Below are 17690 nucleotides of genomic sequence, written 5' to 3' on the forward strand. Positions count from 1 at the left end.
TCTGTATCGGTGTCTGGTTTATGTTGTGCAGGAACACAGCTACTATGACAAGGCTCTCTTTGGCTATCTTCTCAGCATGCCTTGGCAGGTCCATTTTTATTGTAGTCTGTAGTCAAATTAGATCTGTTTACCATAGATTGGATTCATCAAAAGTTTCTTTAAAATCATCTCATAACGATCATGAAAACAGATGGAGGATATATTAAAGTTAAACAAAACGAAACACAGCCAACAAAAACAGCTATAAAACGGATAGCGACCATTCCTATCACAAGTGACAAAAAATTTAATAGTCACTATTTTAAATTTCAAGTTTGAATTTAGTTATTTTAAATTTTCAGCTAAACTCATTTCTACAACGAGAAAAAAGAAAGAGAAGCTATCTTTTTCTCTCTCCCAAACAAAAAAAAACAGCTACAAAATGGTTTGTAGAAGTAACCCGCATTTATGCATATACTACATAATCTTATGGATCTGGCACAAGACAAATCAACTATAAATTATTTTTGGGTTGCTCATATAAGCCAATCAGCCCACGATTCAATGTTTAGAAAAATTCTAAAAGAAACTTACAAATTTTCAGAACATCCAATAAGAAATGTTTGCACTAAACCAGAAATTCAACAGATGTATGCATATCCTCCGCGACTGTTGACAGCCTGCATAACTTGTATTGCCTCTAAGTAGAGAAGCCGGTGTCAAATGCCCTTGAGCATGTCGTAAAATGTGGAAGGATTTCTCCTAGAACTAAAGCAGAGTTCCTGAGATTCATGAGAAAAGAATGTTACATCAAGCAATTGAAGCCAACGAAAGATAAGCATTACTAATTTCCACTAATCATCACTGAGATAATTAATTGCTGAATAACCCATGATCTAAACAGATGAAACTACCTAATACCATTCCACTGTGATCTCTATTATTTCTTAGTATTAACCCAGATCAGCTGCATATTTTATCTGGTACATGCATAACAGACTGCTTCTTGCAACATTTTTTAACAATTTCTTCACAATATAAGAATCTCATATACTAATACACCTCCACTAACAGTGGAATTGGTGGACGATATAGCAACAACTGTAAAGAAACATATTTGAGATCCTGTGAACTGATACCTCAATAGTGGAAGCCACCCTCAGCAAGGTAGCCTCACCCCATGGACGGCCTATAAGTTGGATTCCTATCGGAAGTCCTTCTTTATCATGTCCTATCTGAATAACAGCAAGAGGATAAAAGAGAGACTAAACATGAGTATGTGATTTCACGTTATACAATGCAAGCTAACCTTAAAAAGCATTAGTAACGTCGGTTTTAATTATTCACATTATACACAAGCTTAGCATGAGTATGCTTTGTCTCCTGCTGATCGATAAAAAAAAGCTAAACATAGCAACTCCAGAGTTGCATTTCTATTTACTTGGAAACTAAAGCTATTAATAGTAACACTGAAAATTTAGATTCTATGTGACATTTATTTTTTGTAGCCTTCCAATTGATATCTCCAATATATGCTGGCTAGGAAGAACATAACATCTTTTTTTTACTTTTTCTTTTTTTAAAAAAACTGCTAATATATGATTGTGGATTTCTTAGGTTTCCATGAAGAGCATATCCAAATCATAAATCTTCCAGCCATAAAGATTAAATTTTTATCTTCGCAAAGTGATCACAATGATACACAAACTTCCAAAGCAAGTTGAACTTAATGAAGTAAGATCATTATACACGAAACAACATTCTCTACTTACAGGAACAGATATTGCCGGTAGACCAAGAAGGTTTCCTGCTATAATAAATCTCATGAGATAACCTGTAACAAAGAAACTATGACCACATCCATAAATGTTGAATAAGCTATTGACCTTCTCCGGCATTATAGAAGAAACAGAATTTGCAGAAATATTAGAATATTGACATTCAGCATAAAAAACTTGCAGAATCCGTGTAAATTTCACAAGATAGAACTCATATTCTCATGTATTTATTTTTCCCTTTTTCTTTTTTCATACAAAAGCATCTTAATTCGCCACAAGAACATGATCAAGTGTTCTTCCTTAAAAAGTTTTGCAGGACTAATCTGAATGCACTCTAGCTTATGTTACCAATTATACAAAAGGAATATTAACTCCTAACACTCTCACAATCACTTTTGCATTTTACATCACGTATAGTATGACATAAAGTTTTCAGTCCAAGTCAAACTACCAAGAAGCATATGTGAGTGGATTTCTATCTTTTTTTTTTTGGTTTTATACATGTACTCCATTGTGGATAAACAATAGATGAAACTATTTGTGAAAATAACTTCGGCAAAGTTGAGACATGAAGGGAAGCATTTGAAATCTCAATTAGAATAGGTTACCCATTAGCCATAAGTTATAAGCCTAATTGACATTAACGTATCAAGGAAGCAGAAGTGGTAGACGCAAGAAAAAGTATCATATTATGTTCACCATTTAGCTACCAAATTCAATTGAAATCATATACTCCAAAACTACAAGTGTTCTTGATAGTTAAAGGCCAAGCGCTAGAGCCTAGTTGAAGCTTTCCTACCTCATTTCCTATACCTGTCAATATGGATAGAATAGCTAGTTCCAGAAACACCAGAATATTTGGGAGATGCAGTGCATCATTCATGTAGAAACTAGTAGAATCTAAATCCCAATAATGTTGATGTTTACATGAAATACGTAAACACATGAGCAAACATCCCACGTCATATTGTACTGATACAGTTGTAAGATTTTAATCCAAAAGTACTGAAAAAGCGAAATACAGTTGACTTACCTGAAACCTCATAATTAGACTCTCCGTATTTGAGAGCGTTTGGCGGTATTTTTGGTGCAGTGATGCTGCAAAAAAAGGGTTTGTCACATGTTTATTTCTTAATGTCTTAAGAAAAAGCTTTGCCAAAACGGTATCTCAAGAGAGACTATGCTGGATAAAGCAACTCTGATGCCATGGAAATGTACACTAATACTAGCACAAAATGTTGAATAATAGAAAATTACACAAATGGAAGTCATGCCTTATCCTGCATGTATTTGTACAGGCAAAGTATTATCAAGATGAATAATATAACAATAACCCAAGAAAATTACCCAGTTGTGGGGGTGACAATTATATCAACCTTCTTAAAAGCTTCCATGTGATAGTACATTATCCTTCTCCTGCGTAAAGCATGCCAGAAGAAATGTTATGTGGAAATATATAGAAACTCATATATCTACATAACCCAAATATATATAATCTAATCACGTTAACAAAAAAAGATAACCATCTTATTAGCAAACAAAGTTAAAGAGAAAGAAGACGTAAATTGGTCATCTGTAAGACATGTTCATCTACATTTAATTTACTCACCTAAGGCGTTGGGCAGCAACATAGTCTGTTCCGGAGAATGATCCAAAGAGAGCCAAACTTGTACGAGTATCAAGTGTTAGTTCAGTGCGTTTCCTAGGGAATGAAAGAAAATGGTTTTAACTTACAAAGAACAAAGTAAATCAATTAAGGTAGGGGGAGAAAAGCTACATCCTACAAAAGTTATAGTCATAAGTTAGGTGCCCATACCCTTCCCAGTAATCAGGGTTTAAGTCACAAAGTGACTCACAACCAATCGAAACTATATGTGCAGTCCGCATTTCCTCTAGCTCCGGCAAAATTATCTCTATTATCTTGAAGCAAGAAAACAAAATGTTACCAACTTGCGAAAGACAAACAAGCTTTTATTTTCTGTGCATGTTTATACAGTATACAAAAGGTAGGACTTACTTGACATCCAAACGTACTAGAGAGCAGATTAAGGGCATCCTCACATTTGTTGGAGATCTCATTGTTGGCAACATCATGAAACCACTACAAAGAAGAATTATTCAATGACCAATCACACGTTAGGTGGTATGTCCAATTAAAAAGTTAAAATACATACCTCTGAATATTTTCCTAGTCTCACTGATTGCAAGATCTTCAAATTCTCAGACGATGATATATTAGGCAAACAAAGAGGTGACTGCAAGTAAACAAAGTCATAAGAGTTTGTAAAATACAGGTGGCTATTAAATTATTGATCATGCTTTTTTGTGAATCTCAACAAGAAAAATAAGATCATAGAGTGTAAGAAACTAAAGGAGTAACTATCATGCATCTAGCTACAGAAGAAGGAATATTAAATTAAACAACCATGTAGGCATGAAGATTACCTAAGGAGCGAAAAGACCTACAGGTTTAGTTACATATGAGGATTTTATGCTTGATAGGCCAATGTAATTAAGGTCATTGTACACGTACAGAGTTACGGAGGTCAAATCACATGAAGATATCCAGATAGAATATTTTCCTTAATGGTACGTATACGTATTGATTTATGAACATAATAGCCATTAAGCATACCCATTCAGTCACCACCCAAATATTATTATGGATGTGTAAGATTACTTTCTAGCATAGTAGAAAAAGGTGTTGTAGCATCATGTCATGATTGACATGTTGGTGATCAATTTTTCGGAAGATGCTTGCAAAAAAGCTACTAACATTAATTTATGATAGCTTGAGGAAACAAACCAATTTATCTATCAGCATCACCATAAGCAACAATAACAGAACTGTATTTTACACATAAATCATTGTCAAGAATCCATTAAACAAGAAACTGCGTCTTCTTACTGGTCTCAAACTGATCTTATCATCTGAAGAGCAGCCCGCCAGTGCTGAGTAGCTGAAAATTAATGACAAATCACTGATTTGAGACCTTTTGGTCAAGTAATTGCAAGGGACAACCCAATTAATGAGGTCAAAAACTGACAAAACTGACAGATATGCAACATTTTTAACATTTAACAATGTGTTCATTCAATAAAATAATGAACATATCCAGCAAGAAATTGAGAAAACCATTTATTTTGTTCATATGACTAGTGGAATGGCAGTGGGTAATAATACATGTAGATTTTCTTTCGGCATGAGAAACTTCTTACACTAGCATAGCATCCTCAACTGTGGCTGCAAGTGGAGAAGCAACTTCAACAGTCCCACAATCACATAATGACCTAAAAATGTCTCAATGTTAGCGAATAATCACTGAAGCATATGCTGATCTATGATAGTGTGGAAAGAAAACCAAGAAAACAATAAGTAATAAACAAAAAAAAAAAGCCCTGAAAAGAGAAAACAAGCTAGTCTACAAATAGACATCTATTTGTTTCCTAATTCACCAGTCCTGATAGTCCTCATTTTCTGTTGTCAAAGGCAGTGAATAGGAAAATTGCAGATCCCTAAAACGGAATGCATATAATACTTAATTTACTGGGTTCGGGGTAGTAGAATTTATTCTGCCACAGGCTAGTACCAGTTTACACCTGCCATATATCTCTTCAAATGTAAGGAGGGAACAGCTCTAAATCCATCCTTCCAAGCATGCCCATTAATCATAGTGTTGCTTTCCGTCAATAATTAGATGCTATTGAATTATGCTTTTCTTTATTGTGATTGTCGAAAGAAAATTACACCCTGAATCTCGTTTTGCTTTTCTAGATCATTTTTTATGCTGAAAATTGCAAGAAAGGGAGTTATGGTGCACAAAATGAAGGAATATCAATAGCATAGTAGAAACTATCAAGTAATATGCTAGAAACTATCAAGGAGTTATGGTCATGTTTCCTCCCCAACTCTAAAGGAAGATAGCAAGTGCTGCCCTCTATCACTCAACGGCAAGCCATTTCTAGAATTAAATATAGCCCTAAAATTACACTCTGAAGCTCTCCTCTCTACAAAGAATTTGTATGGATAGATTTATAGACCAGCAACAATTTAAAGTTTTATTTGACCAGTTACAAGTTATAACCAACGAGCCAGAAGTAATCAATAGTTTCTTACTCCAATTAGTAATAGTCGAAAGAATCAACAGTAGAATTGCATCTACTAATAATAGTAAGACCTCATGTGTCATCAATTTACATGAACTAGAAAACTATAAAATTTCATAGAATATGATCAATATACGAATACTTTACCCTTCCATATCAGTCTGCCCATAAGTTGTCTTCAAGCCCAAGTTACAAGTTATAACCAACGAGCCAGAAGTAATCAATAGTTTCTTACTCCAGTTAGTAACAATCGAAAGAATCAACAGTAGAATTGCATATACTAAAAATAGTAAGACCTCATGTGTCATCAATTTACATGAACTAGAAAACTATAAAAGTTCATAGAATATGATCAATATACGAATACTTTACCCTCCCATATCAGTCCGCCCATAAGTTGTCTTCAAGCCCACAATACCACAAAGCGAGGATGGGATTCTAACTGAACCTGCCATATGCAGAAAATTCAATACCTATTTGGGCTTCAAGAATAAAGGATTTACAAACTAACAAGATTTGTATTTACTAACCTCCACCATCAGTTCCAACTGCCGCTGGACATAGCCCAGATGCAACAATTGCTGCTGGGCCAGAGGATGAACCACCAGTGTACCTTTCAATTGAATGTGGGTTTCTTGCTGTCCTGAAAGTGAAGAATAATAATATGAAAGTATTAATGAACTAAAGACGATGACATGGGCAGAATTTAGAGAAGGCGACTGATTGTGCAGAAGTAGCAAAAACAGACAATCAACAAAAAATGTTCAAGAAAACAAACTATAAAAAACTGAACACTAGTCTCGATAAAAATGAATAAGATCTACTAAAATATATTTAATGTGCAAAGTGATGTATAAATATCTTACAGGTTTTGACCAACCAAGATATCCACAAAGACACTTCTTGAAGGAAATAAAAATTGGCAAACAATAACTATTGTCCGTTTTTCCCTTGAGAAATATTCACTAAGGATCAAGAGGAATTGACATTAAGCAACTTTTCTCTTCTAACAGAAGAATTAAGATTCCTACATGTATCTCACTGATTAAAAATACTTTTAAGCCACACCTTTTTTGCCTTCCAAGCAGAAATACAGCTGAGACTATATGGAAATGCAGAAGTGATTTGTACATTCAGAGATAAAATTTTCAATATTTGAAAGTCCAAACTCAAGATCTCGAATTAGTTATCTAACTATTAGCAATGAAGTACCAGATTGTGTGATTTGCTGCAGCTCAAAGAACATAGAGACATAAATTATGAAGAGTAGAATCATGAACGTGCAGCTCTTGAACAAATAAACTGCATAAGCCATACCCATAAATTGGATTGTTTCCAGTTGTTCCAAGTCCTAGCTCATGCATATTTGCTTTCCCTATAAGAATCACGCCACATCTTCTTAATCTCGAGACACAAACTGCATCTTTCTCCACAGTATATACCTTGTCAAACCACGTTGTGGCACCTGAATCAAGAGTATTCTAAGATGGAATGAGTAAATAAATCAAGATCATCTATACAAGGAAAGAGTAACAAAGAACCACCTAATCCGACCTTTAGTTGGATATGGATAGCAGTCTATGTCATCCTTTATGGCCATAAAAATCCCATCCAAGATGGATATTGGGTTTCCTATGAATGACAAATATGAATAAATTAGTCGAGAACAACGAAAATAGATCAAAATTGGCATTTGCTCACTTCCTATACATCAGCAGTACCTTCTTCAAATCGTTTTGTGGAGGCATCAGCTTGCTTTCTTACATCATCTGCACTAAAATAGATCAGCATTGGCATGGGAGGTTTCCTACTGTGCCATTCTTCCACCGCTGAAATGAGGTGGTCTGCAACCTATATTTCTCCAGAACATAGTCACAAGTTTTGAATTTGGGATAAATTTGATAAGAACAAAGACTTTGTTATTCGAAACAAAATTGATGAATCAGAAAGAATTCAAAGGTAATTCAGAAAGTATAAAAGTAAATACGTACTAAATATATGTTTTTCGTACTCCCTTCCATATTCAAATTAAGAAAAGCGTATAAGATAATTAAACATTCATTAGCAATGAAAAACTCATAAACCCTTGAAATATTTGGATAACTAGTGAATTCGATGGTTTCTTATATTTTTCTCGTCAATGTTGATTCACCAGCGAAAAATTCGTGCAGCCAAAAATAAGTGAATTTCTTAAGAATTCTCAAACAACTTGAGAATCTTTGACTATACTTTGACTATACCCCAGCCACGGATCCCACTTTTTGTTACACATAGCCATTCATAAAAGAGGAAAGTAAAAAGTATGGAGGAACTCACAATGGATGGGGTTGTGATCTTAGACCGATAAGCATGGGCATAGTCACGAATTGTCCAATAGAGAAAAGAAGAGCGATCCTTGTTCCAATGCTGAGATGGATCGTACTGGGGAAGACACTGGACAGCCGTCTCAAGGCGCATAACAGGGTCCCTGTCTTCATCCAAGATCATTACACCTGGCTCCGGCTCTGAAAATTCTCAAGACATGTATAGAAGCATCAGAAGCAATAAATTACACCTTAATTACCTATAATCTGCCTGCTAATTTCAAGCTCTAATCATGGTAGAGCATATTCATTAGCAATTTGCCTGCTAACTATTTTCAGTACAAGATAAAGAAACAGAGCTAATTAGAAGTCGTCAGCATTACACATTCAACTTTGTAAGAAGAGACTCAAATTGCCCAAAGGACCAAAACTTCAGACAGTAATGATCAACTAGAATTTTACCCATCGGCGATACATTGGTCAATCAAACAAGACGTATTTTAGCAATTCCTATTATGATTACAGAATTAAGAAATAGCGAACTTAAGAATAACATAATTAGGTTAAATGAACATATGGAATTGAATTCAACAAAACTTAATATTCCACATTGGATATAGCAACTAATGATGGAATTCAACCTGAAAAGGCTAATCTCCGTACCTTGAGGAGGGTATTCGGGGCGATACATGGGTTTCTCGGGGATCACGGTGTGCTGCAGCAACTGCAAGGGACAGAAGAGAAGGGAGGTCCAAAATTCAGCAAAAAAAAAAAAAAAGGAAAAAAGGAAAGAGAAAACGAGAAGAAGAAGAAAAAAAAACCTAAAGATGGAATACTGGATTGGAGAGGAGTACCTCGGGGATCTTATTCTGCTTCTTCAGGAAGGAGGTGATGATGCCGCCAAGGAGCGGCGCCTCCATCATCGCGACGAAGAGCTTCAGCGAGAAACCCGTGAGGTGGGGCGCTGTACATGTAGCACGTCCGAATAAAATATATAGCAAGCACACGCATGAAGAAGAAGGAGAGAGAAGAGAGAAAAGAACCGAGCATACTCCGCCATTAATGGCTAGAGAAACCTCAAATTAAACAGCAAGGAATCGAAAGGAATCGAGCACCTTGGAGGCGCAGGGGATCGTACTTCACGGCGGAGATGTCGACCTCCTCCGCGGGCGTCATCATCCGCTTCGTCTTCGCCATCGCCGCCGCCTCTTCTTCTCCTCTCTTCTCCCAGATATAGAGAGCGGAAGATGTGTGTGGAACGAGGAGAACTGGCTAATAGAACGGGGAAAGCGAGATGAGGATTGAGGAGAGGGTGTTCGTTAATTATTAATTATTAATTATTAATTATTATTATATTATATATATATATATATATTATATATTATTATTAAATGGAGAATGCGAGAGAGGAGGAGGAAGCAGGAGGGAGTTGGAAATAATAATAGCTGCTTGCTCACTTTGTCTTCGGGTTGGTTTTTTCCTGCGTTTATTAATCGCGCAAAAAGATGGTGGGACGATTGATTAAATTAAATGCTTTGCCTCCTCGGTCGCGGTGGCGATCCCAATCGAAATATTAAGAACAGTTGCCTAAACACGTCCCACCCCGTCAGCAATCAGCATTCGACCCCACCCCGCTCTAAAATACACAATAATTTTCAACTTTGTTTGAAATTGCGGAAAAAAAAAAAAGAAAAAAGTGCACAGTACTAGAGTGCTACATGACTAGAAAGCTTTTTAATTTTTTCGTCCTACTTAAAAAAAACATAAGTAAAAAAGAAACATATATTTCGTATGCTTCGAGTGATAATATTTTTTCTTCTCTTAATCTAACGGTATCATGTCGTCGGAAGAGTGCGCCTGACTTAGGACGGATTTCCAGACATTTTTTTAATTGAGATCTGAATGAGGAAGTAGATCACCGGCGGGTCTAAAGATGATGACAGGGTGGACAGGGTCCAGGGAGTAAGAAATAATTTCTCCTATGGCCCAAGCTCGTGGGAACGTCCTCACTTCAACAAGTCCTTGACCGGCGAATTCCCCTTGCTTTTTTTTTAAAAAAAAACTAGTTATTTTGTTATTTCCTTTGCCGCATAAGTTGATACTGGGGACGTTATCCACTGATTATTTTAAATTTTAAAAATAAAGAAATGAATAAATAAATGGCGACGTTTTGACTTTCTTTCTTTTTTTCTTTTTTTTTTAGCTGGCTACGCCTACGTTCCACTTGGGTTGGGGAAGCGACTAAAGGAGGGTGGTTGAGACTTAGATGCAGCTGAACAAGTCTATCAGGCACGCGAAACGAGGACGTCTTATAATAATAATAATAATAATAATAATATATAATGCATAACGATAACAATAATAATAAGGTTAATTATATTTTGGTTTCTTACCCAAGGACATTTTAACTTATTATTATAATCGTTTATTTAAGCTTTTATAAGTTATTGTGAGTTGAAGCTTGAAAAACTGTGTCATGCAACTTATAATAGTTTAAAGACAAAGTGCAATTTAGCCTCGTAGTAGTAACCATAATATAGGACGAAGTGTCACGCGGTTTCATGCACCTGTGGTTGCTTGAACAGGGCATCGAGTTGTCCGCTCGAACCGAAATATCATCTGATGAGATAACCTTCTTCTAGAGACTTGGACGCAGTCCGAGCACCACCCTTTTTTGGTCCTAAGTACATACACATACCTTCTTAATTACAGTAGAACTTGTCAAAATATCCAATAACAATAAATAACCCATGAGAATATAGTGCAATCCAAAGAATGTATTAACAAAGAAATGGCCCTTCAATTTGGATAGGAAAGAGAAGAGGAAAGAGTACAGTAGGGACAGGTAAGAGGAGAGAAGAAGGATAAGATAGATCGTGCTTTATATATGTGATAAATGATCGATCCCACGTGCATGCTCTAACTTCTCTTCTCTGCTCTGATACTGCTTTATTTGTGTCTTCCAGTATCATCAAGAGTAGATGTTTTCTTTTCTTTTTCTTTTTTTTTATACGGGCATCTAAATTATAGAAAACTTTTTTACACTTATAGCTAGCTCGTATCTAAATTATTCTGTTTATATTAATTTTAATTTGTTCTTATAATTGCCTAGGTATTAATACTAATAGTAAAGATAGAAGTGACAAATATACAGAGGAAGGGGACGACTTCTTTGTAACCATAGTGCCGGTGATTCTTGAAAGTATGTTAGTGATTTAATAGGTACGTCGTAACAAAAATTGGATAGTATCAAATGCACTGCGTACGTTAACTGCCGTATAGAGTATGCTAGCTCGGTTCAAGCAGGCCGAGTGCATTGGATTCAATCCATCCTTCATTGTGATTATTGGATTTTACATCCTAATTGTTGACTCTTCTTCGCTCCTTGACGAAAGGGAGAGGAAAATAAAGATGATGACGGTGACATATATATAGAGAAGCCGTTCGATAGATTACTTCAAGTATTTCATACGAGAAACTAACGTTGACACTAACTGAAAGTGATAGCAAATTACAGAAAAGATTATTAGGCAAGAATAGAGGAAATTTATATATTTTCAAGGAACGAGGCTGTTTGTTTTAAGGTAAAAAAAAATTATTGTGGAAAATAACCGAAATATTTAGTTGCATGGACGAGGAAGGAACAGACATAGCTTTGTAAATTCAGGATCCTAGCGAAATTGCGGAAAAATAGTGCCATATGCCATGAAATGTTAATGTATGATATGAGTAGAAGAAATATATATATATTTAAAGAATGAGGCTGCTTGTTTTAAAGTAAAAATAAATTATTGTCGAAAATAAAATAACCAAAATATTTAGTTGCGTGGACGAGGGTAAGGAACTACAGTCGTAGCTCTATAAATGCAGGATCCTAGCAAAATTGCGCGAAATTAGTCTCATATGCGATGAAAATGTATGATATGAAAATAGTTCGTTTGTACTTATACACCCAGTGCAGGCAATAATTTCTCTGCATAAGAAAGCAGTAGAAAGAAAAGAGGAAAAGGAAGGATCACCCTTCTTGGGGCAAATTCCTTATATAGGAACCCAAATACCATTCGGGCCTATTCCGACATCTCAACTACCCGACCCACCCAACTCTCCCTGAGAAATTACTGAGCCTGGTCCACCATGTCATCAATGAACCACCCTTTACATAAACATAGCCAGAAAAAGACTTGCAATCAACATTTGACCTGATAGATGTGGCATGTGCGTCTAAACTGAGTACATACTGAAATTAGAAGGTTTAAAAATTTCTTATGGATACTAAATAGTCTAAATTTAGATGGCATCGAAAATAATATTATTTATTACGAAAGAAATAATGAGTAACCACTTTTAATATATTTGAGGTTTACAAAAGTTTTATTTTAAGAAACCAAGGGTTTTAGATTTACTGTAAACTACATTCATCTCGATATGTTTATATTCTATTTGGCTACTTCAATTTCTAAAGTTATAACAAATTAAAATGCTAATTTTTCACAAATTTGCTGTTTACTTGGAACTATCTAGATTTTTTTTTTTGTTTTTGGTTGTTGGTTTAGAGAGATTTGACATGATTGCTCCAAATATAATTAAATTAATTTTGCCATTCCAAGAGAATTTATTTGCTTTCCCTAAATATATATTCTTAGTCCAAAAAGTAAAATTTATGAATGATTTGGTTGTAAATAAGGGTGTATCTAAAAAGATAGATACATTGAAATAAATTTTTATTCTTGAAATAATCAAACATAAATTTCTTCGGGACTGGACCATCGGAGTTTGAATTTAATTCTTCTAGACCACAATTAATTAAATTTAAAAGATGAAAAATGGTGCATACCCTCTCAACTATAGGCCATATTGAAATAAGCTCTCAATTTTACTATTATTATTTTGGATAAACATCCCTTTACCTCCTAATTTTTTAAATCAGAGTTTTTTTAGTTAATTAACTTAAAAATTTACTTACAGGATTTATTATCTATAAAACGGTTTAAACTATAAAGTTTAATAAAATTATTATTTTATTTTACTAAAATTACGTGATTTAAAAAAATGGAACTTGAGAGGGGTTCAATAAATAAATAAAAAAATATAAATATATATATAGGTGAGGGGGCCATTTCAGAAGGTGTATAGTCGACGGGTTCCCGTACATTTTTACCAATATAAAATTTAATTATTTATTTATATAAAGTCGGTCTGCGGTGTACGCAGTCCAGGGATACAATTTCTCGGCGAGCTAACTCGGTACTACCCGGGGGGGGGGCCCACATCCCGTAGACGTAGTCTTCTCCTCTCTCTCTCGATCCACGGCCCGTACACCGTCATGGCCGCGCCCTTCTTCGCCGACCCGATCTCCTTCCCTTTCTCCCATGCCTGCTTCCCTCCCTCCCTCCCTCCCTCCCGTTTCAGAATTCCCCTCTCTCGCTCCGAATGACAGCAGCTGCTGAACAGTAAAGTCCACTCTCCCCCGCCTAACTCAATTAGAAAGTAATTACTAATTTATACTAATTAGTCCCCCTCTCCCTCCCCAGAACCCCCCACCCCAACCCATCATCGTATTCTGCACGCACTTCTTCTTCTTATTCCTCTCTCTCTCTCTCTCTCTCTCTCTCATGGCCTCGATCCGCCTGAACGGCCTCTCTCTCGCCGAGCCACACCATCACCAACACACGATCGCCTGCTCTCCTCGTCCCTCTCCTCCGTCTCCTCCGTCCTCCTCGCCGCCGCGTCCGCGCCACCACCGGCCCCGTGGCGGCGCAGCCTCTGCTTCGCGTGCTCCTCTTCTTCTTCCTCGGCCTCCTCCTCGGCCTCTTCTCCTTCGCCGACTTCGACGACCCCCCGCCTCTCCCCCCACCCCACCACCAACACCTCTCTTCCTCGACCCCCTCCCTCCCCCCCCTCCGCCTCTCCTCCCGCGACCTCAGCGTCGTCCGACACGACGACTTCGTCTCCGTCGAGCTCAACGACGCCAAGACGCCGTGCCCGCCACGCCCAGCGCCACGCCGGGAGAACCTTTCGTCGTCGTGACGCCCACTACACCGCGCGCTGCAGCGTACTACCCCGGCGCTCGGGCAGACGCTGCGGTCTCGTGCCGCCGCGCTGTCTGTGGATCGTGGTCGAGATGGGCGCCGCGGCGGGGGAGACCGCCGAGATCCTGCGCCGGACCGGGGTCATGTACAGGCACCTCGTGTGCGAGCGCAACTCCTCGGAGGTGAAGGACAGAGGGGTCCACCAGCGCAACGCCGCGCTCGAGCACATCGAGCACCACCGGATCAACGGGATCGTCTACTTCGCCGACGATGATAACATATACTCACTCGAGCTGTTCGACCGTATCAGGGAGATCAGGTACTACTGATCGGGATGATCATAATTGGAATTTGTTGCTTGCTACTCTTGCTTTGATTCGATAGCTCGGCAATTAGTTCTCTGGTGAATAAATCTTGCTATTGTGTCCGCTGATGTTTAAGAATTTGGGGCTACTTTCGATCTTAAATTGCTCAGTTAGTGTGTTAATAGTTGTTAGCGAGGATCTTAATACCAGTTTTTAGTGTGCATCGCAAGAGATCTGTATTGGTTGCCAAAACAATGGGGTATTGAATGCGCTAAAGTGGTACTATAAGATAGATAGGTAGTAATATTGAAGAGATTAAAGACATTCCCGAGCAAAGGAATGAATGGGACCGTATGATATCAATGTCTTTAGTACCTTCATCTGTGTGTGGACTGATCATCTACTAACTTGTACTGGATATAACACAATACATGCTGCTGTGGACAATTTTACACTCAGATCTTAGGATGGTTTGTCTCAGCCTATTGTATTGCTTTGGGATTTCAATCAGGGGATTTGATAGTGCTATTGCTTCATCATCTTGGTTAATTCACTCAGTTGCATAGTCCCATGCGTTGTAGGTTATGCAATTTTATTTGGCACCAAAGTCTCCTTCTTACATCATCTGAAGTTCTAAGGAAGCTTTAATTTTGTGGCTATCTTTCCCTGGGGCCATAGTGGAAACCTTCATTTACCCTAGAGTATTTGTGTTGGCATAAACATGAGATGGATGTATATGACATTAGTACTACATCCATGGTTTTTTATAGAGGTGCCAAGAGAAAATTGATGATTCTCTGTTTTAAATTGTTATTTTATCAAACTATAGAACTATTACCATGCAAATGGGGAGAAAGCTATATTTTGCTCTCTTTTTTTTTTTGTTTTGCCATTGGTTTGATATGACTGACTCATTATTCAGATGTCTACTTTGTATTTCCACTTTTATTTCTGTTTGCAAGTTTAAAAAGATTTTGTTGATTTTTGGATTAGTTTATCTATTTTATGCCAAGCATGTTATGTGATAGTATTTCTCAAGGTCGATCTTTGATTTGATGCATCGAACATAATAAATTCCCTCTGCCTGTGTAACATGCTAAGGACCATGTTGGTAAAAGGCGATGCGATATTTGCTTTACTAAAATTTATCACGTCTTGATAATTTGTCATTTGTAGGAAATTCGGCACTTGGCCAGTCGCGATGCTTACTCAAGGCAAAAGTAAGGCTATACTGGAAGGCCCAGTATGCAATGGAAGCCAAGTTATTGGATGGCACACAAATGAGAAAAGCAAGAGGCTTAGGAGATTTCATGTAGATATGTCGGGATTTGCATTCAACAGCACAATGCTTTGGGACCCCAGAAGGAGGCAACACCTATCGTGGAATGCCATTCGGCAACTGGACACAGTGAAGGAGGGTTTCCAAGTAAGCAAGCTTCTTTAGTTTTGCCCCTTTTTTTTAAATTTTTTTTTTTTTCCAATTTAAGACCATGAAATAAATAGACGTTCTCAATGCTGCATTCAATATATATTGTTTCAATGGCCCACAATAGCAAGAGCGCAACAGGCCTTGCACATTAGTCTGCTTATTCAAGTAAAGAGTTTCAGTTATTAATGTCGTAAAAATTGAGCATGATTCAAACAAGGGACTCATTAATGGAGGAGCTAAATCCTTATTTACGTGCCTTTTAATCTCTTATTTGACTATCACCTCCTCAAATTTGATGGTACTTAATGATAGGGCCTAAAGGGAAATCTAACTTTAAACTAGAGCGGAATCAGGTTACTCTATAGGAGTGAAGGAGTTTGTGAAGTTTCCCCTTACAAATGATAAGATTACCTATTCAAATTGTCCAGCCTTCTTTTTCTTCTCAACTTATGAGAACACTGTTCATCTTGGTAGTTCAGATTATTTTGCGCTCTTTTTATTAAGTTAATGTATGTTGACTTAGTGGTTACAATATTTTTGCAATATGTTTGCAGGAGACAACGTTTATAGAGCAGCTAGTTGAAGATGAAAGTCAGATGGAAGCCGTACCACCTAATTGTTCAAAGATAATGAACTGGCATCTTCATTTGGAAGCCAAACATCTAGTCTATCCTAAGGGATGGCAAGTCTCTAGGAATCTGGATGTTGTTATGCCTTTGAACTAGGAACTGCACCCTTGTTGTGCATCCCCTCCAGCAGGTTGGTTCTTAAATATCTGGTTACTGTATTGTTAATCCTGACGTGTCGATATCTAAAGATATCGAGTAAAACTCATTGCTAATCAGAATACCACCAAACACACATGATTGGATATACTAATGTTGGTGCTTATCCTGCTTCAATACAAGTGTTATTTTGTTCATTCGCAACCTTCTGTTGCATCTTCCAAAAGACAATTAAAGAGACCCTTCTGGCAAATTGCTAAGATTGGGATGTAAATGCAGTGCAAAACCACTTCAACTTTTGAAATATTGTTCGTATATCCTTCTGCTTTTAAGTAAAAGATTTCACCCCGCTCTGGTTTATTTCATCCGCTTTCCATTATTGTCGATCTTATGCTTGTTGCTTCATGCTGCACCAACTATTTCAGAGTTCTTCCCATCTCAGCTTGTGTCCTAACCATTTCTTCTTCTTATGCGCAGCTAAAGGATATTACGCCACCAAACATAAAGAATTGCGTGAAAGCTTGAAGCAATAGAAGATAGATTAAGTAGAAGTTCAAGGCGGGCCCTGACCTGCCGCCGGCTCTGCTACCACCATTAAGATTGTCTTAAATTCGATTTGACATTCTTTCAGGAGGAGGCTATAGAAGCCATGCATACCCCATTACCCAATTGTATGTACAGACTTGATAGAGATACTTGTGTTAGTCAGCTTAACTCTTCTTCTTTTTTTTTTTTTTTTCTCTCTTTTGGTTGGATTTTTCTTCTGTTGGAGAAGCTGTTTTCAGCTTCAATTTTGTGTCAGATGAAATAAAATTTGTTTCCTTATCGTTCTACTTATGTCTGTCTTCTGGTCCATTCTTTTCGTACATGTGAATTAACCTAAGAAACTTAGAAGAGTTGTCTCAGCTGAGAAAGATTTGTAACTTGTGTGTCTCGAAGGCCTGGCTACTTTGGCAAGTCGGGGACCGTGCTGGACCGTCCCTTTCGGCTCGCCGCTCGGTTAATATATTTTTTCTATTTATAAATGTAATTAAA

At 37.2% G+C, this 17690-nt stretch overlaps 2 protein-coding genes across 3 annotated transcripts; one reads left to right on the forward strand and one right to left on the reverse strand.

Annotated features, from left to right (window-relative positions):
• On the reverse strand, positions 430 to 9726 carry LOC109708248 (fatty acid amide hydrolase). 2 transcript variants are annotated; one of them, XM_020229916.1, is made up of 21 exons: positions 9625 to 9726; positions 9283 to 9439; positions 9022 to 9131; positions 8831 to 8891; positions 8181 to 8368; positions 7586 to 7715; positions 7419 to 7496; positions 7182 to 7329; positions 6395 to 6507; positions 6237 to 6312; positions 4977 to 5048; positions 4666 to 4717; positions 3932 to 4012; positions 3775 to 3858; positions 3574 to 3677; positions 3367 to 3459; positions 3105 to 3173; positions 2791 to 2855; positions 1752 to 1813; positions 1119 to 1214; positions 430 to 761 (listed from the first exon to the last, which is right to left on the reverse strand). In XM_020229916.1, the coding sequence occupies exons 2-21, from the start codon at positions 9362 to 9364 to the stop codon at positions 699 to 701; spliced, it is 1827 nt and encodes a 608-aa protein (XP_020085505.1). In that variant the 5' UTR covers positions 9365 to 9439; positions 9625 to 9726; the 3' UTR covers positions 430 to 698. The 2 variants fall into 2 exon arrangements, with proteins under 2 accessions (XP_020085505.1, XP_020085506.1); XM_020229917.1 differs by having other exon boundaries at positions 9283 to 9435; positions 9625 to 9640.
• On the forward strand, positions 14214 to 17492 carry LOC109708338 (probable beta-1,4-xylosyltransferase IRX9H). The gene is made up of 4 exons (XM_020230052.1): positions 14214 to 14515; positions 15678 to 15927; positions 16485 to 16689; positions 17133 to 17492. The coding sequence occupies exons 1-3, from the start codon at positions 14289 to 14291 to the stop codon at positions 16653 to 16655; spliced, it is 648 nt and encodes a 215-aa protein (XP_020085641.1). The 5' UTR covers positions 14214 to 14288; the 3' UTR covers positions 16656 to 16689; positions 17133 to 17492.

This window comes from Ananas comosus, linkage group 3, assembly GCF_001540865.1.
Source record: "Ananas comosus cultivar F153 linkage group 3, ASM154086v1, whole genome shotgun sequence".
NCBI lineage: Eukaryota > Viridiplantae > Streptophyta > Magnoliopsida > Poales > Bromeliaceae > Ananas > Ananas comosus.